General features: G+C 37.9%; 1 protein-coding gene across 9 annotated transcripts in view; it reads right to left on the bottom strand.

Annotated features, from left to right (window-relative positions):
- The window catches only part of N4BP2L2 (NEDD4 binding protein 2 like 2), a 49624-nt gene extending 25606 nt beyond the window's left edge, over positions 1 to 24018 (bottom strand). For 4 of the 9 annotated variants that reach the window (XM_075050627.1, XM_075050630.1, XM_075050631.1 and 1 more), the window contains exons 1-5: positions 23944 to 24018; positions 19921 to 21395; positions 10701 to 10825; positions 5248 to 5336; positions 4815 to 4891 (exon numbers count right to left, since the gene is read on the bottom strand). In XM_075050627.1, coding sequence (XP_074906728.1) covers positions 4815 to 4891; positions 5248 to 5336; positions 10701 to 10825; positions 19921 to 21395 — 1766 coding nt within the window. In that variant the 5' untranslated portion in view covers positions 23944 to 24018. Of the gene's footprint in view, positions 1 to 4814; positions 4892 to 5247; positions 5340 to 10700; positions 10826 to 16039; positions 16138 to 16789; positions 17090 to 17765; positions 18880 to 19920; positions 21396 to 23363; positions 23680 to 23744; positions 23906 to 23943 lie in introns of those variants that run through there. The other 5 variants (XM_075050634.1, XM_075050632.1, XM_075050628.1 and 2 more) reach the window with 5 other exon arrangements.
- Positions 24019 to 24446: the final 428 nt, after the last annotated feature.

Below are 24446 nucleotides of genomic sequence, written 5' to 3'. Positions count from 1 at the left end.
AAGAAATGTTCAAACTGGCATAAAAAACCCGAAACTACATGGTTTCAAGAATTAATGACAAAATGTTTTCTCATGAATAAGTGTCTATATAAAATAAGGAGCAATTTTAGTTTTGAACCAGAACAGCATGCTCATGATAACCTTTATCTACTAGCTCTTACTAATACTTGCTGTAAACTTACAAAGGTACCAACACACATGTAAGGAAAGAAAGGCCAAAAGCATTGTCCTATTCTTGCAGTGCTTAGTGAACAGCTGCTTTCAGTGAGAACTTGGCCTGTTAAGAACCTGAGACTTTAGACATTATGTTAGAATATATCTATGTCCTTAGTATCTACAGAATAGGATCCTAAAATCCACGTTAGCAGAAAATTTTGGTCACTGCCAAAAAGAAAACCATGAGGCTCTTGCACAAGTTGAATGTCAGAGAATTGCCAGCACTTTAACAGAACTGAATCTGAAAGAACAGATATAAAACAAGATGTTTTGATAGTATAGACAAGCATTTGTCATACACCAATATATTCTTATCACATCACCAAGAAACCTTGTCCAAGCTGAATTATTTCCAAGTCATACCAATAGGGAATATATGCCTGCATCTTTGTGCTTTCTGCCAGGGACAGAAGAGGCATGGGCCTCCTTACCAACTTGCTCAGTTCTATAGAGGAGAAATCAATACTGGGAACAAACAGGCTATACTGGAAAAAGGATACTCTATACAGAAATATCTTAAAAGACTGATTTCCTCCCTGCCTTCCCCACCCCCAAAAGTTTGTGCATATTATTACAACAAAGAAGTACATATCAAGTTGATGAGGGTTCAAAGCAGACTGCAGGTAGCACACTAGTTTCACATTCAGAATGGAAGAAGAATTGGTGATCTCAGAAGCATTCAGAATTACGCTGGATCCTTAAGCTGTATTTTATGAGCTTTCTTTCTGGGAAGAAAAGGCTTAAGTAGAGTATTTTTCTCATAGACTCTCTTCCTTTGAGACAACATCAGAAGCTAGAGTGATCATCACAAGCAGCTCATTGTTTAAATACTACTAATTTCTACATTGTGCTAAAGAAGTCCAGGAACAGCAGCATGTTGAACTTACCAGTTAACAAGTCTTAACAGTTTTGATTTTATTCATGAACATGAACAAGGTTAATGGTAGAGAAAAAAGCCAATCCCCTAGAAATATGGGGATCCTATAAAGCACTTGACTCTCATGACAGAAGAAAACTGAGACGAGGAAGTCTGAGTCCTTTTATGCCAAATGGTGGAAGCACAAAGTTATTCAATATTTTTGTATCTCAGTACTCCCAGAATAAGATTACAGCTCAGGTGCTCTAGGCATAAAGTGCACACTTGTCCACAACTGAGTGGACTTGTGTATAATCACTTCATAAATGAGCAAGTACTTTTCTTTGAAGAACAAGGCAAGATGATAAAATCACCACCAACAAAATCGCATCAAGCATAGAAATTATTTTTAAAAAGGAAACAACTCTTGCTGTATAGTGTCATTAAATACTGGGATGTCCTATTCAGGCATGTCTTTGTTCATCCTTTGGTAGCTTGGCTATGCTGAAAGAGCAAAAAGCCATTTATCCTTAACCAATACAGAGGTACCAGCAAAAGCTCGTAACAGGTAGTTAGGCTTTGGAAGCTGGTTTTGCTTGGAAGGAACACAGAATCTATTGATAAAAGCAAAGTTCTGCCACTATTAAATGCTTGTGCAGGTAATTTTTTTCTTAAATTAAAACAACATCTGTCCCAAAATACAGATTATATACAGGATACCTGCTATTCCCCAAAAGCTTTAGTCAAATGTATACTTTTTTTTTTAAAAAAAAGTTCTAGTTCCCAACTGACCAGCTACTCGGAAAGCACGCAAACATGACAGAGGGTAATTTTTTCATCCAACACTGATTAAACACTTAAAAAAGGAAATAAAAAAATTTTAAAAATATTTTCTCTTCTACCAGTGATTTTGCCATTCATTTGTTCTCTCATCTACAGTTTTCAAGATTTCCTAAAAATGGTATCAAAGTACAAAATCCTTTATACAAAGGTCTAAATGCTATGCAAGAAGTCTTGAGCGCTACCATAAGACATACATCTGTGGAGTCAAGTTGTTTTCACAAAAGTTACAAGCACAAAACTAAACTAAAAGGAAAATCACTGAGTGACTCTAAAGATGATTTGTACCTCCCAGGCACACTGGAAGAAAAAGACACTGACACCTATTCCACACTAAAACATCTGTCATGATCTTGACAACAAGAATTTACCCAGTGTTGACCTAGAGAGCCTTTTCACAGATTTCTCAAACACACTAAGCAGTGGCAGAAACAACCCTATATAGTACCTAGAAATGCACCTGACTTCTAGAATACAGACATATTATATCACTTGATGAAAGTTACTAACAATCTAGACAACACCACTAAAAACAAATAAATGAGGAGCATGTATCCAAAACATAAGAAAAGTCTTTTGCTAATTAAAGTAGGAGGTAGTGTATTTTTTTTATTCCAACTACCAGAAACAAAGAGTCTTAAGTGATCCTGTTTAGGAGGGATTTAGAACGTATGACTCTAGACAACTAATAAAATTACCCAAATATTTATTTATTTATTTTTATTTTATTTATTTATTATTTGCCCCAGTACTACACAAAATGTTGAGTTCAAAATTCATAAGGGGAATGCCAAAACTACAGTAACACCTCTATCATTATCTACTTCCCAAACACACGAATATGGACAAAAATCCAAACCCAACCTTAAAAATTGAGCCCTCTCCCCAAGCAACTGAAAAACAAAATGAAAATTCCTATCACCACCTTTCCTAAACTCTCAAAAAATAAGGTACCCAGACAAGAGGCCTCTATTTAAATATGTATTGGGTCTGGCTGAGATGGAGTTAATACTCCCCACAGCAGCCCTCATAGCACTGTGCCCTGCATCAGTAGCTAGAAAGGTGTTGATAGCATACCAGTGTTTTGGCTACTGCTGAGCAGTGCTGGCACAGCATCAAGGCTGTCTCCCCAACATTTTTGCCCTCCCCTCAATGGCAGGCTGGGGCAGGGCAAGATCTTGGGAGGGGACACAATCAGGACAGCTGACCTAAACTAACCAAACAGATATTCCATACCACATGACGTCAGCTCAGATATAAAAGCTAAGTAAAGGGAGACAGAGGGGGGGGGCATTTTTGTCTTCCGGAGCAACCACTACGCGTACTGAAGCCCTGCTTCCCGAGAAGCGGCTAGACATCGCCTGCTGATGGGAAGTAGAGAATAACATCATTTGTTTTTTTTCTTTGCTTTCGCACGCGCGACCTTTGCTATCACTGTATTAAACTGTCCTTATCTTGACCCACGAGCTTTTTGTTATATTTTCTTCCCCCCCAGCTGAGGAGGGGGAGTGATAGAGCGGCTTTGGTGGGCACCTGGCATCCAACTAGGGTCAACCCACCACAAAATATTTAAAGCAACTGGAGCTGCTAAAACATTTCTGGGAAGCTCCTAAGAACTGGTAGCAGCACTTCACAGTTCAAGGGTTTTCCTTTGGTTTTGGGAAAGATACAAACTTTACTCCTACAATTTATGACTGGAAAATGAAATTCAGCAGTAACAACACTTCACATTTGTTTATCTTGTTACCTGTTAAGACCATGTAAAAACGTGAATTTTCCTGGAAAATGAGTCTGTCTCATGTAATGGAAACCTCATACTGAACATCTTAGAAATGTCTGATTAATTAGCTTCCTAAGCTCGCTGTGCTGCACCCCAAACTAGAGAAACCTTATTAGAATTCATCCTACAGAGAGAGGACTCCATCTCTAAAAGTAAGGTAGCGGTAGCTTAGGAGGAAAAGGTGAAAACTTTAAAAGATAAAATAAATAAACACAATAAAGCCCAAGTCAGTAATGTATTATACACATGTACTTTATGCATTGTAGGGGCTACTTTACAAAGCTGAAACAATTATAAGCCAAGCCAGTTGGAAGCATCTAAAATGGCAATCAGTGAGAGAACTCTTTGCGATCAACCATGAAACTATTACATTACATTTCAAACAATGAAATATCCCTAAGTTGGTTTGATACCTCATAGATTCCTAAAGCAGATACATCTGAGACAAAAGAGACGTTAACCAGGAATAATAAGCAGCTTCCCAAGCACTCTCACAACCCAGAATTCCAATGACCTATGCCCAACAGTACTCTTAAGACAGATCCTCTGAAGACTGGGGACAATTTCACAAAATCTTGCAATAGAATAATCTAAAACATGAGCTTTCTTTTTAACCTTTACTGATTAGTAATGGACCATTGTTCCTTGACACTGAGACATCTATAGAAGTAGACAAAACAAAGCACTTATATTGATGAAACCCTTGCAAAAAGCGTAATTTCTTCTCGTCTGCTATGTATTTCTTGCCATCAGCGTTTGTAGGATGAAATTTCTCAGAATAATTATTCATTATAATAGTCTCAGAATAATTATTCATTATAATAGCAGTGATTCTTAAAGGGGTCCATCATTTTTTTACTCACGTGCAACAATTTTAATACTCACTTCTCAGGCCAGTAAGACAGGACCTCTATTTATTTGCCTGTCTGTTTATCCATAACACTTCCATTTAAACGTGTATCTCAAAATGCCTATTTAAATAAAATACATTTTATACCAGTAGTTAAGTATTTAAAAAAATAAGACACTGAATAAAATATAACGTACCACATATATGTTTATGTGTGCATATTTATCTATCTCTATATACATGTACAATGACTTCTGTAATATAAACCTTACTTTTCTAATTCTTCAGGATCAAACTTCCACCAAGTATCTGGCTCATGGAACTCCACTCTGTATCCCTTTTCTAGAGCCTGCAGCAAGCAAAGAAAAATTCGTGGTATGTGTATCATTATTACATAAAATGTAACAAAAAGTTTATAGACCAGTGTAATAAATAGATGTAGTTAACTCTGTGGTGGTAGCATGCTGAATTTCACTTACCCCCAACCCATCTCAGCTTTCATTCCAGGCTAAGCAGATTAGATCAAGTCAATCTTTAAATTGGTCTGAACTATTGCCATACCAATTACTGATCGTATGAATAAGCAGTCTCTCTTTATAAACTTGAGCAAGGAAAATGTTTATGGACAAAACAGACCAACTTATCACATGTGAAGGTAAGTTTGAAAAGTTGTAACAGATGATAAAATCACACAACAAAACCTACCACTTCCACATATGGCTTCATTTCCCAGGCTTGAGTATTAGTGTTGTCTATTATAACTGGAGATTTTCCCTGCTCCATTGCTTGCTTTGCTGCAATGAAAAATAGTGCAAGTTAATGAACAACTATGTAACTCAAAATGGTAAATGTAAACAAACTGTTCCAGATGTTTTTTGCACTAATCTAATCTGAAACATGCTTTTCTAAGAAAAGGAGTAAGAGCACTGAAATGTAGAGACAGGAATGGAAAGAAATAGAAGCAAGAAGGTAAGAAAAATTAAGTGAAGGGCATTAAAAAACAGGTGGTGGTAAACTGATGCAAAAGGGTAAATGGGAAGCGTAGAAGTCAAAGCAACACAACAGAACTGCTCAAAGTCTGTGGCCTGCTGAGTATAGAGATCCTGGCATTAAACCATACCCTGGTTCCAGCTTTACCAGCCCTGCTGGGTAACACATGGTGCATTCGTAACTGAGACCTGTGGTTATGTATTGCAGTTCTTCTCCAACACAATGCTAAGAAATAGGTGATCTTCACAGAAAGACATCACATATCTGAAATATTTCTGAGATCCATTTAAAAAAAAAATTATAGCCATGCTGTCTCTGCTTAAATAATGTTTCAATTCACTGGCCAATTTCTACCAAATCCAAAAGAGGGCAGATGCTTCAGGAATAATAAGGTGCTTCCGAGTTCTACAAAACAGCAACTGGTAAGAAGGTACATCCAAATTAGCATCTTTATTGATGGAAAGACAGACAAGAGCACAGCCGTTATGCAATTTGTTTGGCAGGACACTTAAGCAGTAGCATGTTTTTAACTTTGGACTAGCAAGCGTATACTGCTTCCTACCCAGCAGAAGCATCCTAGAGATTACAGTGCAGAACTGAGATCGGTTGGAAGAGTTTAGGGGACAAAACACACAAATCTGTTGGCTACCTGAGACTCATCAGCTCCATGGCACAGAAAAACATTTTGGCACTACCTTGATGGCTAAACTGGTATATCTTCATAAGCCCAAGACTGCTTTAGTCTTAATAAATCAATTAAGCATCTAACTTATGCCTAAACCTAACTTTGATCTTGAGATCAGGCATTCTTCTAAATCCCTTACACAGTTAGTCCTGAAAGCATTCTCAGAGGACTCCTAACTCACATTACTAGGATGTGTCCCTGAGAAAAACAACATTGCACACCACTTTTTCTAAGCACATCTAGAGAGCATGATTATGACATTCAGCTTCTACATAATGCTACACAGAACACTTACCCAAGGAAGTGAAAACTCAAGTTCTACACCCTTATCAGCTTGATATCCTCCTCCATCGCATACAAACCTGGACAGCAGTTAAGCTATTCTTACCAGAAGTTCAACTATTCTTACCAGAAGTTCAGAAGGAACCCCTGCAGAGGACAGTACCTACAGAGGGTACTTGAGTATCCCACTTTTGGGACAAATGGGCTACCTTAATTTTCATTGTTTTAACTTTCTTCATCTTTTTATTTTGAAAGCAAGACCTCTGCTATTCTTTGCAGAAAGGGACACAACTTCCACATCTTTAGAAAAGCATTATGCATGAATCAGTAAATAAGGTTCTTTTTGCAGCCTGAAACTAAGCCAGATCGAGAAGCGGACTTGCAACTTATGATTGAGTATCAGATTCATGAGTATCAGATTCATCCTCCAACAACTACTCCAGAGCATCCTGCAATTGAAAGTAAGGCTTTTATAAAATCTATTCATCAGCTTCTTTGTGCCCCAGTTAATCAGTAAAAACATAACAATAATTCCTAATCTATTTTATAGAAGCATTGTGAAGATGAATTCCATTAAAAAAATTAAAAAATCGATTGCTCTGATGCTACACACTGAAGCCAAGAAAAAAAAAATTTTAAAGTTAGTTCTAAGCAGTACTAGCAATGTGAGCCACAAACACATAAAAAATTTCACATTTCAAAATTCTTGCAGAAAAAGAGCAAGGATTCAGTCCTTCTTTTAAAAGACACAGAAAGGGTGCAAAAGTAAAAAAAAAACCCAACCAACCAACAAAAAACAACACACAAAAAAAACCCAAAAGCATTATGGTTGCAAAGCAAAACTCTGAACCTTAGGAAATACCTGAATTAAGGCTGGGTGTGTAGTAATTATAGGGCATATGTATTACCATACTGTCCTTAAATATGCATTTGAGCACTACTTCCTCATATATACTCCTACCTCTTTCAGCACATGTGATGGACTTGTTCAGTAGTTGAATTGGGGGGCTATATCAGATCATCAGCATGACCCAAGCTTTTTTTTTTTTTTTTTTTTTTTAAGTACTCATGAGATGAGTAAGTCAGGACAACTGCAAAGGGAGAAGGATGAAGGACCATCTTTTGGTGAATGTTCTTGAACATCATCCCACCTCTTTCCAAGTGGCCACTACTTTGCATGATCTTCATTTTCTGGCTGCCCAATTTTACAAGTTACAGGTATCATTTACAGAAGCTGTATGGAACTCATCTCAATATGAAAACAGTGAAAATTTATTCTGAATATATGAAGTTTAATTACTACTACATACCCTGAAGAAAACATCTAAGTATCTAAGTTGCTAAGTTTGGCACCTGAAATAGGAAGATGTTTTTAGCAACTGTGCTTTAGCTTGCCAATGAAAAAGTCAGAATATAATACTACTAGTGCTCACAGGAAAGTTAAGATGATGAACTAGATGAAAGAACTGAAATATCTGAAGCTCAAAATACTAAAATAACACTCATACAAAAATGTTTCCAGGAGAACTAATAATGTTCCGTTAAACAAAGTTAAAATAGTCTGCATTAAATGAAAAGCAAGATGCACAATGAGTGTGAAGATTGAAAAAATATATCTGTTGAATACCTGCCCATTTAGTGAACACTGCTTAATCTGTACACTGAATGAAGCAGGGATCTGAAGGAAGAAAAACCCTAAGTTATTGGAGAGAACTAGGGATTTATCTTGATAGGAAACAATCCACACAATAGGAAGAAATTAAATGAACAGACTGGGAAATAACTTTGTAGATGGAAGGGAGGAAAAAAGCAAAGATAAAATATGTTCCAATGGAGCACCAAGAATCGATGGAAAAAGCTATTAAAAAAAAAGAAAAATATACTGCCCTGGCTTCATTAACCTGGCACAAATGATCTTTCTGAAACCTGAATCTAGAAAAGAAAACTGGCAGGCTGACAGAAACAAGGGAAAAATCCCTGAAATATGCATTTCAGAAAAGATTCATGAAGGTAGCAAGAGAATAGCCAATTTTGTAATGAAGATAATGGGACCATCATTAATTTACAAAAGCTTGTGAAGAAAGATTATATTATAGCTACAACCCACTTACATATTCTACCATTCTGTTTTAAATATGGATCTAAGTGCTAAGTGTGCTGACGTAATACCTTAAAGTTTTAAATAAAAGTAAAAAAGTTACTAATTAACTTTATTAGTCACTGTCAAAACCAAACCTAACAACAAAAAAAAAAAGCAGATAAACCCTAACTCAACCTGTCAAGTCAACAATGTTAAAAACACATCAAAGGCAGCCAAAATTTCCAGTACAAGTGGCAGGATGAACTAAAATAGGAGACACTTAGCAAAGTCACAAAACTGAACTTAAAGGGCCTAAAACCCTGTAAGAATGACACTGATTTCACAATTATAGTTGCAGTGGCAAATTAATTCTAGTGTTCCTAATATTTGTGCACTTGACCTTATAACCTTCACATTAAATGTGTATGTGTTTTTGTATCAAGGGTATGTAATTCACTGTCCTATAAACATTTGACAGTTTGAAATTCTGTTCATCTAAAATAAATTATTTTTTTCCCCCTAATGGGTCTCACTTGTAACTAAGTTTTTCTCATACTTACTGTATTATCCCTCCCCAAAAATGGGGGGAGGACAATTTTAACAGAATAATTTTTTCATTTGTGAAGAAAGTACATTTTTGCCTTCTCCATAATTCTGACATAAGGATTATAAAGCTCTAGCTAAAATATGTTGCCATATGAATATTAGGAAATATATAAATAACTTATGCAGCTGATATAGTCTGTATGAAACTTTAACCTAGACCTGCTCATCAGAAAAGAATCCCAACTATCAGGATTACCATTCCTCTGAAGTTTATCATTTTATGTGTTTCAAGGATCCACATGCAAATGAAACCAAGAGCTTCTGAAGTACTTCAAGTCAGAGAGCTCTATCTAGTTAAAGCAGGAGATAAGAACTGCGTATAACTTCAACTCAAAGCTATTCTGGTAAATGTTTTGCAGTGGGGGTGTTCTAAACAACACAGCACAGCTGTTCTTGTTCTTACTATCAAAATCACTGAAAAACTAAATTATATACTGTTCTTGTTATCAAAACCACTGTGTAACTACATGATACAGAACTAGAGAGATCTTAAGGTCTAGTCAGAAACAGCCAAAAGCCATTATCAAGTGAGAATTGTTTGGTGGTCTTATAATTGTGAAGTGTTGAGCCCTCTCATCCATAAACTACCACCTCATCAACACTTCTGCTCCTCAGGTTCCTACTGGGAACTTCATTCAAAGTACTTATTATTGCTGCACTCCAACCTCAGAAGTGCTCTTTACAATTGATATTCTAATGATTGCTTTAAAAAATTCCTTCACTGTTCATACAGAAATGTTCACTGATGTATCACAAATTTTGCATTAGGGTGAGGAGGGGAAAAAAGGGGAGGTTATTTTTTTTTCCCCTTGGCCCTCTGTATCTTTTGATGCAAAGAAGTAGTCCTCTAGACAGGAAGGAAGCTTCTGCTTGAGACACTGCAGCACAGACAGTAATCTACATGCACAGGCAGTGGAGTTGTTTGGTTTGTCCACTCCTTGGAGCACACCAAACAGACAATGAGATTCTCAGAAAGCTGCTACAGAAAGAGCAAGAATCTGTCTCCTACCCTTCTTACCCCAGGTACCTACTTCCTTACCAATTAAACCCAACCTTTGGATACTGCTAGGTATTAAGAAAGATGACTTACTAAAGCTGTTAATCTACACACATGAACTAAAATCTTCCTCAGAAAAACTCTTCCATAAATTCTGGATGAAACTCAGATCAGAAAAGATACTGGAAAAACATGATATTCTGCTGTTGCCAGCACTAAAAAGGTTCAATTCTGCCATCAAGATACTGGTATCAACTATAACAAATCAGCAGGTCATAGCACAAAGAGGAGAGATTTTCTATTTTTAACTCTGAACCTGCTATAAGTTCAAAATTTAAGGTGTATATATACATTAATTAAAACATAAAGAATACTTTAAATATATACTTCTATATACCCTATGCTAAAATATATATACTCCTTTTCATATAGACTATTAATACACATGCACTTTATGCAATACTTCTGTTTTCTAAATATAAGCATAATTTAATAGGATTCCTCTTATGCATTCAAACCTCTCTTCTGGTTCCAGTCATGGGCATCACCAAGCTGAGCAGCATTATATGTATATCCATCTTGTTGACGAAAATAATCATCGGTACTGAATACAATGCCATCACAACTTTGACGAAGCAGAATACTGTTAAACAAAGGAAAATGCAAAAATATTTTAACTTTTATTTTTCAGATAGAAAAAAAAAAGACACAGAAAAAAGAATATAGCTAAAATAAATTTAACTGTGCCCTATTTCTGAGCTTCTTGCAATCTTCAAACAGGTTTATAAAAGTACACTCATATGTATTACCAATAACTCTAATCCAAATTAGAATCCAAAATCCAAAAATTTGGAAAAATCCAAAATTTTTCCCCCCTCTGCTATTTCTGTATTTGTTGTTTCTTCCCCTCCACCCCCAAGAGATGTTTGTACCCATCTAATTTATGGTTATATTGCAGTAAGTTCTAAGTACCTAATAATAATTTAATGTATTTAATAACATTTTTCATAACAATTCTCATTTGGAATTATCTCTAGAAACCAATCTGATCATGAGGAATCTGGATGCAGCTGAGAAACGAACTGCATGTTTAAATCCTTTTTCAGCACCTTAAACTCTCAACATGCCCTCTTCTGACCTTTGCCCATGCTGCTTGCACATACAATGTGGGTTGAACAGGAACAGCAAAAGAAAACTACTGATGTTTACAGCAATTTCCCTATTTTCAGGAAAAAGCAAAAGATCACAATAAGCTTTCAAGATTGTCCTACTAATGAAAGTCAGGATCACAGCAGATCCTATACCCCTCTATCTCAGTTCTATGTCTTCTCCCACAACCCTGGTGACACAGTCTTACTTGCCTCTATATTGTCATCAACTCTGGCACTCACTGGATCTATACGGCACTGGAATTTACTACCCACAAGAAAGCGCTCCTTTTCTCTTTTTTTTCTGGGTTACTTTTCTGCAGCTTTAGCAGTTGAGCCTATTCAAGAAAAGGCCCCAAAAGGTGATACATTAAAAGTGGCTAACTATCAATGGAGACCTCCGCTGGTTGAGCAGCAGTAAGCTGCTACATGGGTGACCACGTCTTGTAGAACTGTGGTTTCAGTCTAACAGGTGACAAGAAATTTAAGATAGGATTTTTTCATATCTCAGTTTCCATCAGGGAATTATACTGTTTCCCTATTGTTCATACTTTAGTGCTAACGGTGATAGGAAAGCCATGCGCTTTACTATCCCTGCATGTATTACTTCAAATCAGGACAAAACCAATCATTTCTCAAATCGCTTAAACCACTTGAGAGTGTTTTAGCTTGGTTTCCTAAGGCAATGCCATTCCATGGTGAATTCTGGACATGTAGGCTATTTCAACAAAAGCCAACAGAATAGTCTCCCAAGAATACTATGAATTTTTATGGGGGGAAAACAAACAAACCAAAGCATAACAAACTTGTACACAAATGGATAAAATGCAGAGATTCAAATCAGAACCCATAAAGATAAAATTGCAACACAAATTTCACATTTACTCAGTCTTTTAGGTCTGCCATTTCCAAGCAACACAGATTTTTTACTGGCTAGAAGTTTACTTCTTCTATAGGTCAGAATAAGTTTCATTACATTCTGCTTCTTGCACAGCTAACATTAAAGACTACGGGAGAAATTTAAGTATACTTTAGTAAACAAAGACACTGTGGGGAAGCCAATGAGGGTAAACAGAGAAACTCAGAGGGACACAATTGCAATGTTCACTCTTAACATGTTTATTTTTGTCTATATTGTAGTATTTTATATTACTGATGTGTTTATTAATTACAGAAGTTATTGTAATAGGTAATGTAGGAATACTACAAAAATCCATTAAGCTTTTCTAGAACTCTGTATTTGCACTGTCATGAAATGCTGCAGTCAAACCTTCTAGAAGCATCATAGAGCTGACTTTTGCATTTAACTAAAATTCATCCTGAATGTTGCCCAGGCATGCCAACAAATACCTGTGAGTCAGAGAAACTGATTATAGCAAAGTTACACGGAATAATTAACTGCTGGTTGATCAAGATCATCGGAATCTCTGTCAAATCAAATCCACACTAACCCATCCCAATCAGCAATCCCCATTCTGCCAAATGTAAACTTTATTTTCAGAAAGTCCTTGGAAATTGCGGGTTAAAGGAAAACCTTGTAAAACTGAGACAACAGTACAATTCTGTTTAAAGTCTGATCTACAGAGTAAGTATGATTACAAACCCTCCTTGACTATTTTTGTTTTCTATAGTATATTTAAATTTGAAAATAGAAAACAGCCAGTTAGTGCCACAGAACATTTATAGCCATTGCAACACTCAAGATATCACTGTCCTATGGAAGTTTAAGCAACGATTCTGGCTCAGAAATAGGCAATGTACCCAAAGGCTACAAAAACCAAACAGCACTAGCAGTATATGGGTTTGCGCTACTGCTGAGGTGGCAGGAACAGAACAAAATCCCAAATAATGTAGGAAACAAATGGATGTTAGTTCTAAGTCACCAAACTTTCATACATATATCTGCAGGAACAGCTATGTAAGTTTCATTCCTACACAAGGAACTTGCTATGTTTTGCTACCTGTCACCAACAACAGACCTGTTATGGATCATAGGTTAATGACTGGCACACTGTATTACATATTAACTTACATTCCTACACATTTATTGTCCCACTACTATGTTGTTGGTTATTTTTGCTTTTAAAATACAGAGATCTGTAACAACAAAATTCAGATTACTGAGGACCAGAAGAAACTACTAATGATGCAACTGTCAGGTAACATGATCAAAGCTGCATAAAAGCTGTTTTTTCCTTCTTGCTCTTTCTCCCTTTTCCAGAGTATTAAGGTTACCTCAGGACAAACAGCAATGCTATTTCAGAAAGCAGAGTGTGATATACCAAAAGTACTGCCACTTTTTTTGGACATAGTTCAATAATTATTTTTGTTGGAGCCTATGTCTTTTAACAGGATGCATATTACTGGTTTAGGAGAGCACAGAAGGATTCAAAGCCTATTTTTGTTCTAAGTAGATAAAATGGTACCAGTAAATTTTATACCACACACAAAAGCATTTTCTTATATCTATTCCTCTCTTGTATAAGATATTTAACAGGAATTTATATTCATTAACTTACTTGGCCATGATTTCACACATGGTCCAATTTTCTTATTTACACTATGCTACATTTGCCAATTAATAATGCTAGAAAAAAATGGATCCATCTTCCACCCTCACTTTTTGTGTGCTGAATGTATATACACACACATCTTAAAGAGTAAGGACCATCTGCCTTAATAAAAGGGATAGCAAATAATAACTGGGATTCTTCTATTAGCTGTGTAGACAGACACACCCCTATGGCTCCTAGGAGCCTGACCATTAGGTATCTGTAGGAATATATATGAACTGGTGAATCAACACTAATGGGGCATTCATTTTAATTTTTATGTCTAGGAACAGACTCTGTTTGCTCAGTGTTCTGGAGAATAAATCACTTACTCAAATTATTCTACTCTATCTTCCAAACATCATTAGTAGCAATAAAGAAACACAATTACAAGGGTTTGGGAATCTTACAAACCCATCAACAAAGTTTATTCTTGAAATATTTTGTTATTATTCACTGAACTTCAGAATACACCACAATTTATGTATGAACCTATATAACTGATATATTGTAAACCATGTTTGCAAGAATAATCCTAAAACTACAGAATTTGGGAAGGTAAAGTGACTCTTAAGGAGGCCAGAGTAACAGAACCCTTACCCTATACACAACACACAAGCCATCACAAAGTAACGATTTTATGAACCAAAACTTCAGTTATTACAACACTGATTGTAGCCTGTTTCTAAACTGTGAAATTACAACATAAAACGTAACATTTTAAAAGCCTGACAATTGCCTCTTTCAGAATTCATAGTATTTAAACCTGTAAAATTTAAAACACTAACATACTTGTTGATGTCATATGGAATAATTCACATACTTCTAACACATATTTGGAAATAAAATTTATCCCAGTCTCATGAACTAGGAAACAGAAAAAACAAAAAGCACACCCATGCAATGAAAGCATCATTATTATCTAAACCCACAAAGAGATGATATTCCACTTTTGAGAGATAGAGAAAGAAAAAAAAGTAAGATAAATACATCTTTACACATAATACATAAAAACCACCCACCTTCGAACATGGACAGTGAAGTTAAAGCAGATATAAAATTAAAGTAGCTCACTTATTTTCTCCAGACATGCTATCTGATCTAATAGAAGATACTAGCTTGACATACAAAACTCATCTTGAAACCAAAATGCTCATTTTAACTAGTCAGCAAACCAACACACATTTTTTCCAGTGCATGCATACACACAAACACAAATCCTGCCTTAATTTTTCTTCAAAACTAAAATGGTCCTCCAATCTGCACCCTGATTAACCTACTTTGAGAGATGATTTTATTATAAAGATCTCTTAGAATCTAATAATTGACCTATTTAAAATAGCTAACATATCACAGATGAGGAAAAAAAATAGACAATAACTAAATATCATTTTAGAATCTGTAATATTACTAAGCTATGTAAATGCTATTTTAAAAGCATTGCTTGTAACACTGTTTACAGAAATACACAATTAGAAACAGCAACACACAATTGTTTCTACATTCAGCTGTAAATACTAACTCTAACTCTTCTGTTCCAAAGATCAAGCTCTCAGGAAGAATGGCCCCAGATAAACATGACTATCTTTATATATTTCTGACAATTTATTTCATTCGAAATGTACTTCTTAAATGACACCAATATTTGTTCTTTCAACCTGATTAAGCTCCTTCTTACTCAAATTCATGTTCAGGTATTTATGGCGGAATGGAAAATCGCAACTGCTGCCAAGTTCAGTAGCAAAATATCCTAAAAATGCAAGTCTGTTTTCTTGTAACTTTTCCCAGCATTATAAGATCATATTATCATCTATTTCTAACTGTAGCAGACTTTTGTTACTTGGGCTAAAGATATCATTGCTGGGTATCTGTCCGGCCAAACTGTTTTAGAAAATGTCTAACTAAATGGTCAATCACTTCCAAAACCAAGGAAGAAATACAGCATTTTTATCATGTTTCATTATTCCAAGCTTGTCTCTGAGAAGCTTTGGATTGAGGAAGTGAACTCTGACAAAGTACATGTGTTTATTTTTCCTGCAAAAATGTTTTGTAAATCTGTCCAAGCTGCAGGACTTCAAAATGTCATGTTCACAGAAAACAACAGTGAAAAGTACTCATTTTTGTACAAAGTAGAGCAGAAAATGCAAAGATTCTCACCGCAGTAAACCCATTCCTGAACACAGCATTCTGGCAGTGGCAGGAAGCTGATTCAGTACCAATACTGCATTGTAAGAACACGTTTCTCCCAACACAACCTTAAGAATGGCAAGAGAAGGAACAAAATTGGCCTAAAATAGGAAGGACATGGGAAGCGTAATGGTATAAACACTGGAACAAGCAACTTGCTACTGGCAGCAGAGCTAGGAAATAGGGACAAGGCAAAGAGTAAATGAAGCGCAAGGAAGAAATTGGTACAATGATGCTGGGAAGGAGGTAATACCACCAGCTGAAACAGGGACAAGATGAATCTGGGAAGAAAGGGGGTGGAGAAGGAACTGAGAAATCAGCTTAGAATTTACGAGTAGGCGTGGAGCTAGTAAGCACAGACCAAAAGCCATGGTTGGATAGGAATAGGAAAACAAAACTGGAAATAGATGGATAAAGAGATAGGAACTCAAATGAGTCTCAGGAGGCTGGGATTGTCTAGGTCAGGTGAATGCAGGAAATAAATCGAGGAGATGAGGGGAGCTCCCCAGTGACCACGAAACTGCTAATGTTGTGCTTATATTTAAGGCAAGTAAAGACAAGGACCCAAGGAACTAAAGGCTGCTCAACCTCACCTAACCTCAGTTCTGGAAAAACAACCAAGTGCATCCCCTTGGAATCTATTTCCAAACGTGACAGAAATGAAGGTAATCAGGAGGAGTCCGTGGGGGTTTTGCAACAGACAAATCATTGTTTACTGACCAGAATGCACTCTCTGATGAAACAGCTGCCTTTGTGGATGAGGACAGAATGATGAATGTAGCATACTTTTGAAATTATCAAGGCTTCTGACATCATCTCCCAGCCAGTAACAAGCAGAGTACAACAAGGGACGATAGTGGGACCAATTTTTTCAGTATCTTCATCATTAACCTGGATGATGAGGCAGAGAACTTGCAGATGACACCAAATCAGTAGCGATGCCCAACATACTGAACAGCAGGGCTTCTGTCCAGAAGGCCATTGAGAAACTTGAACACCAGGCTAAGCAAAACATGAAGCCTAACAAGGAAAAGAGCAAAGTTCTGCAACTGGTGAAAAAGAAACCTAAGCATCAGTACAGGAGAGAAAGCGACTGGTTGAGCAGCCCTGCCAAAAAGGATGTGAGGATTACAGTGGACATCAAACTGGAGATAAGAAAATAGTGTGCTCTCATCAAAAGAAGAGCAAACCACATGCTGGGCTTTATTAGAGAAAATGTGGCCAGTAGATTAATGGAAGGTATCATCCACATTCTACCTGACTAGTGTGGTAAATTCTGAAATGCTGTGTCCAGTTTGAGGCTTCCCAGTTCAAAAAACATGCTGAAAACCATGAAAGGGCTGAACAGATGACTACCAAGATGGTTAAGGGCATACAGCCTAGGAGGACAGGTTAACAGCAGCTGGGCTTGTTTAGTCTGGCAGTGAAGACAGTAAAAGGCCACCTGACATCAGCCTATGACAGTGAATAAGCCCATCCCCTTACCTGAAGGGAAGCTGCAAAGATGAGAGCCAGATTCTACCAGGTAACAGTACATGTTATAACACAGGAGAACACACAGAAATTATGGCTAGGGAACTTCAGTTTAGAGATTAGGAAGAACATCCTTACTAGGAGGGTAGTACTGCACCAGAAAAGTTTGGAGAGACTGTGGAGTCTTGTAGGTTTTTCAAGATCAGCCTAGACAAAGACACACCTGATCTGATCCAGTGATGGTGAAAGAGCCACTCCAGGCAGAACAATCGACTAGTTGACCTCCACAAGCCTCTTCCAAAAAACATACCTGTGATTCCAAGCAGCTGGGATTGAAGAGTCAAAACAAAACACAGACTTCAGTGGAAGATTCAGGACAGACACGAGTCAAGCTTGGGAGCAGGAGGAAAAGCACCTGTACTTACAAACCCTTACTTCGCACAAAACACAGATAGGAATTCAAAATTCCTGGGTCTCGCTGCTGCTCTGCTGACATTTCATACTTGGGAAACCCACTTGCAAGATGCAGCTCATTCCCTTCTAGTGCCAATCCACACAGATGATGTCAAATTTCTGCTTTTCCTTCACAGTCATTTTTCTAGCACAAGTGGTGGAGATTTGTCTGCAGGTGCTAAAGAAGCAAAGCCTGCAAAGATACCTGTGGGTACTAATATGACATCAGAGGACTGTATTTGCTGTGCTCATCTACACTGCAGAATTCTATAACATTACACAAAAAAACATATTCAACTTTATTAAGAATAAGACTTAATAATACATATATCTTCCCCATAGGCAGACATTAATTCTGGGATTTTCTTCCCCCCCAAGTACCCAAGACATGATTTTATGGGAATTAACAATTGCAACCAAGTGTTGAACATACAAAATTGCATATAATTGAGTACGCTGAAAAACAAGTCCCACGCAGTTCAAATTCTGCACCCAAATTTGGTGACTATCCTTGACCTTGACCTCAGTGCCCACTTTCCCATCTGTTAAATAAAATTACTAAATGATCTCACTAGCAAGAGATGAAAAAAAAATGAATATGTGTTCATAAAAACATGAAGACACTTAGAATCTTTCAGTTAATACAAATAATATATTTGGAGAAAGATTCAAAGACAATTCAGCACACCAAATATGGAAAACAAATTATCTGGTACCTTCACATTACGTATTACCCAATTCCTGCATTGAATGAGGCACCATTTTTTCCACAGGGTTATTTTTTAAAATTTTCTACATTGCTTTCATATATTAAAGGAATTATTGCAATAATACTCACACAGGCACATGCAGCTTCAAAAATGCAGGTTTGCAAAATAGAGCAATCAGTAACTAGAAAATATTATAGTTAACATTAATACAAACATGTAAGATAGAAATTTCTAATAGGTATTTTTCTATGATACGGAGATCACGGTCTCCTAAATATCAGGAAAAAACCCCACAAACAGCAAGGTTACTCCATTATACAAAAAACAAGGAAGATGACAATCACTGTATCTATTTCACAGACTCTTAACGTACAACAGAAGATAACCAAAGACGACATCCCATTTGTGATGTACAGTTTCTGGATGAAGCTCAATGAGTAATTACTGATACAGTAATTTTTTTTTTTTTTTGTATGTAAGAAAAACCTATCTTCACTTAATACAGATAGTGCCTGTGCTCTATGTCAACTTATGTGCTTTTTAAACTAGCACCCCCGCCCCGCCCCCAAAGTAAAAATCCAAGTTGGAGGTGGTACCTGCTTTGAACCCTGTCAGACATCCACAAGTATATTTTTAAGGGAAAATAATACTTTTCTTTTGTGTTCACAAATAAACAGAGAAGTTGACAGACCATAGTATGAAAAAAAGGGGATGAGATTATGCTCAGTTTCATCAACACAATGAAAACAAATTAAGTATTTTCAGAGTAGCAAAATTCTTCTAATGGTCTTTGAAGATTTTTTGCATGGGCATAAAAAAAGTACTTCTGGTTCAGCCAAATTAATGCTGTTAGATTGGACGGAAGATTTTTTTAAATGAATGAACATAAGAATAAAAAAAAAAAAGAAGAGGCAAACCATCACATTCTAGTACACTTGAAAGTTTCAGAATAAAAAATTATGCAATTTAATGGATACAGAACATTTTAAATTTAACACAAAACAGCTCCTGTTCATCATAACTCTAAAGGAGACAAAAACCCCAAGCAAGTCTTTTTAGTATTTACTGTTATTTGTCCTCATTAAGTAAAAATTACTGCATTTTAATAGCCTAATTTACAAACAACAAAGTTTGCCAAGTGCTTACAGATTTTTAATTTTTAATTCTCAAAAATTTTTATTTTAATAAGCTTCTCAGCTTTAAGTCTTTACTTACCGAGAAAGTGTTGATTTCCCTGAACCAGGCAGGCCTCTTAAGATTAGGAGCAATTTCTGTGAACAACCAAATCTTTCTTCAGGTAACTGCAAGGAAGAAAAGCTGTGCATTCCTTCTGTACTGTCAGCTTTTGGATCCTTCCAATACTCTTCCCTGGTTTCACAGAAACCATTATTTTTGAGTCCATTCTGGTCATTATTTTGGAGTCCGTTCTGTTCATTATTTCCATTTCTGAAGACCTGAGTAGTATGCATTTCAGTATGACCAGCATAGTTGGTACTTTGATCAAGCAGTAGAACATGACCATTAATATCAGTATTTCCATGGTAACCATGATAATTTTTGTAAGAAAGTTCACCATTCTGAGCAGGAAGAACATTTGTTTCTTGTGGTGGGGAATTAAGTATCTGAAAATGCGATTGATGGTTGAATCTAGGAGGAAGAGGTCCCTGAGGTACTATGAAAGACTCTGTTGACTGCCAAGCAGGTCTGAATTCAGGCACTGAGTAGTTCCAGTATTTAGAATCTACTTGTCCATTAAAGGTATTTTCATTTTTCCAGCCACTTGCTTCCACAACAAACTGCTGCTCGCTGCTTGTTTTCTGACTGTTTTGTTCCCCAGAGAAACACCGTTCATTCTCATAAAATGGTTGTGGGCTGCCCAACAATCCACTTTGATAATCCTCTTGTGAGGTCTGACTACAGTTATATGGAGAGTATTGTTCCTGAGAAGTTTCAGTTTCTTTTTCCTGAAAATTAGTATCTAAATTTTCATTTTCCAGCTGGTGAATTTCCTTATAGAACTGGTTCAGTTCATCATCTATTTCTGGTACAGGAGAGGAAATAGTCTGCATCTTCTTTGCCTCCTTTCTTTTAGCTCTGTTTTCTTGCAATTCATTCTGATCTCCCTCACTGCTTCTATATTCATTGCAACTGCTAGATTTGTCCTGTTTGTTACTTTCAGCAGGCTGGTAAATAGGTCCAATAAATTCTTTGCTTGTAAAAAACTCTTCATCTGAAAATGTAAAATTTCTATTTACTGAGAATGATGTACTGCTATTTTTAATATTATCTTCATCAGCATTATTTGTAATAAAAGGGCCTTTCTTCTCTTCAACTTTAGTGTCATTTATTGATGCAAATGGAGGATTTACATTCTGCACAGTTTCTGAATCAACTGGCTGACTAAGCACTAGATTATTTTCAGGAAGCACTTCATTTAGTGTTCCCAAGACACCAGTAGGTATTTTCTCTTGCTTCTGCATTTCATGTTGCCCTTGGTTATCTGAGGTATATGCTGGTATCAAATCATTTGATGTTCTCTCAGCATCCACTTCCTCCCGAATACCTTGGTTATCATCATCAAAGGGTTTCTCGTAAGGCCCTTCTGTTGACTTCATTTTTTTAGAAAATGGTTCAATTGCGATTTCATCCTGACACTCCAAGAGCCTTACTTTACTTTCAGCATGAAGCATCTTAGAAAAAAATTAATACATTATCAGCATGCACATTTTTAAAGTAAAGTATTAAAAAAAAGAAGTTATTCAGGCCCATGATATGCATCCTCAGACCCTCCACGGTCACAATTAAAACGTACTCAACCAGAAGAAAAGCAGACATCACCTACTGGAAGTATTGTTTAAACAAAATTGCCACATTATTGCACATCTTTAGCAAAGAACTACATTAGTGCTGTACCAGTCTAGCATTCACATTTTATGATACACCTTAAATAATTTACAAATCATACTTTTTAAATGTGAATATTTGAAAAATGAGTTACATCAATAACCCGTTCTCTACTGACTTACGTTAATCTGCCAAGTGTTATCTCTTTTACAAGATAAGCATGTGCCAATTTACAATGCACAAACTGATGCCTGACATCACTACTATGACCAACAAAAATGCAAGTACTTCAAACACAAGGATTATTTTCTGTGACAGGAACTGAATTCAACTAATTCATTTAACAGCAATCAAACAGATGCTTGATGACATTTATAATTTGGTACTAGTCAAATAAGACTTGAAATTAAATCTGCAATCTGTTATTATATTTCTGGTATTGGAACAACTAAAGACCTTTGTTAGGGACCAAGACCATTTGGTTGCACATTTTCTAAAAATAAACACAAAAAAACAATCCCTGCCCCAAACAGACTGCATTCTAAGAATGAGCCAATAAGTTTCAGAAAGATTAAGAGAGATGAGAGCAATTAAAAGCAAATCAAAATGGCACTGACCACTGTGACATGCTGTCATGCTTCTATCCATCTATTAGTTAGAATTACTTGGATTTTCCTTTGTATTCCAGAGGTCTCAACAGAATACAATAAAAAGTAATAGCCATTTTATTATAAATCAAGTGCCAAATAATTTATTCAGCAACTCCCCGTCCAAGCAAATGCAGTACCAAACAAGAAAGAAAGGGTATATTCTACTGCTTTCTGTAAACATTTCAACCTTCTAGGAGTAAATATTAATAAAATGTCACATGGTCTTCAGACTGGACAAGATATGAAGTCCTTTATCTGAAAAGGATCTGTAGGTAATATTAAGGGAAGATTTGTAAGTTAACATTTATCAACTCATGTTCACTTGCAAAACTGACAAGAAAATGTGTTACTCTGGGCACTTTCTCACCTACCATCCAAAGGAAGAAAATCCTGCCATCCTGAGCCTCAAAATGTCTAAACCAAGGAGATTTTTCTGTTTGCATTTGACTTTACTACTTGGAAGACAGCACTAGTGCCAAAAGGTGGAGAAACATGGCCATGAAACTATCCCTCTCCCTCAGAATTGGTGGAACAATGTTGGGGGTACTACAATCTCTCCTCAAAATATACACATTTTACGCATAGCTCCAGCTTCCCAGTTCCTCCTTTTTATAAAGGAGAAAGCAAGTATGACATTATATGAATTGTGGACTCTATCCCCCATCGATCAAAAAAAATGTTACTCTACCTCCACTCAAAAACAGGACTGGGGGGAAAAAAAAAGTTGCCTTATTAGCTTCTATGTCCTCATCTGTCTTCTAGGATGGTGATTAAGCAGAGCCCATATTCTTATGTGGAGTGAAAACAGAGAGCATCTGAATGCTTGTTGCACAACAATATCTCTAATGATGGAGGATGCTACTCTGTGACTGTCCCACACAGGAACATCCTTTCTTGCTTATCTTTAACAGACCTTCTCTGACTACCCTTTGGGATAATGAAGTTGCATGCGAAAGCATCTCCACCTGCATTCTTGGGGAGCACTGAGCAAGTAGCTACTGAGAAAGTGCAATCTATGTGACAGCCTTGCTTCTTGAATGGGATAAGCATAGGTCTGTCATATTTCTGCAAAAAAAAAAAAAAGTTTGTAAGCACTGAACCTGAGCTGGCATATGTGATTCACCAGGCTGGCACTTGCAACAGTAAATCACCACTCCGACTAACCTGCCAAACATCCAGAGGATCAACCAAGTAACTCAAGGCCTTAAGCTCCACCTGTACAACAAATTTCCAAATGGACAAAGGCGGCGTATGTGGCAGAACTTACAGATGGGGGAAACTGACTGCTTGCGTGACCACCTCTTTCTGGGTGCAGAGGTGACAAAGCACGCAGACCGGCGTCCCTCACACCGAGCCAGGCCGCACCTCAGAGCCCGCACCGGGCCGGGTGCCCGAGGCGAAGGCGCGGCTGCCGGGTGCCGCCAGCCCCGGCTCTCGGTAGCCGCCTCAGCCTCTCCCTCCCTCTCTCCCCATGCCCCAGGGCAAGACAACCCCCCTCCCCGCCCCACACACACTTCCCTCAGCCCGGCGCCCGTGTCCCACAACCTCAGCAAGCCGGCTCCTGTGCGCCAACGCCGCCGCTCCCGCACTATCCCCCTTCCCCGCCCGGCAGCGGCCCGAGGGCTCGGCCAGGGCCCCACTTCGCCACACTTTGTCGGCGGCAGAAATAGCGGCGGCGGGGAGAAGCGCCTTCCCGGCCCGGCTGAACAGAAGCCACAGCCACTATGCAGCTGAGGAGACCAACCTCAAAGTAGAGGCGCCCGCCCGTCTTCCGCCGCCTCGGCGAGCAGCGCACTCCCGGCAGGCGGGGGGGGCTGGGGGGGGGGGGGCTGGGGGGGACAGGCCGGGTGTGTGTGTGGGGGGAGACGCTGGCAACCTCTAGCTCTCAAAATGGTGCCGCCTCCCTCTGCCCCTTAGCGCCCGGGTGTTATGGGACTTGTAGTTCCGGACGGCGTCGGACTACAACTCCCGGCATCCCCCTCCGGCGGGGCGGAGCCGTCTCTTAGCGCGGGGCCTTTGGGCGCGGGAAGGAGACGTCACGGGTAGGCGCTGAGGAGGCGGCCGCGCGCGCCGGTCCCTGACGGGACATGGCCGCCAGCCTCGGCGGGAAGGGGTGAGGCGGGTGTTCTTCTGCACACCCCGTTCCCCCCTCCCCTTGCCCGGAGGAGAATGATCTAAGCACGGGGAGCGGGTTTTACCCTATTTTAGACTCTTTTAGGGGGTTGTTCTCTCAGCGTGCGGGGAGGT

The sequence above is a fragment of the Buteo buteo genome, chromosome 18, assembly GCF_964188355.1.
Source record: "Buteo buteo chromosome 18, bButBut1.hap1.1, whole genome shotgun sequence".
NCBI lineage: Eukaryota > Metazoa > Chordata > Aves > Accipitriformes > Accipitridae > Buteo > Buteo buteo.
This window is presented reverse-complemented; position numbering and strand designations above follow the sequence as displayed.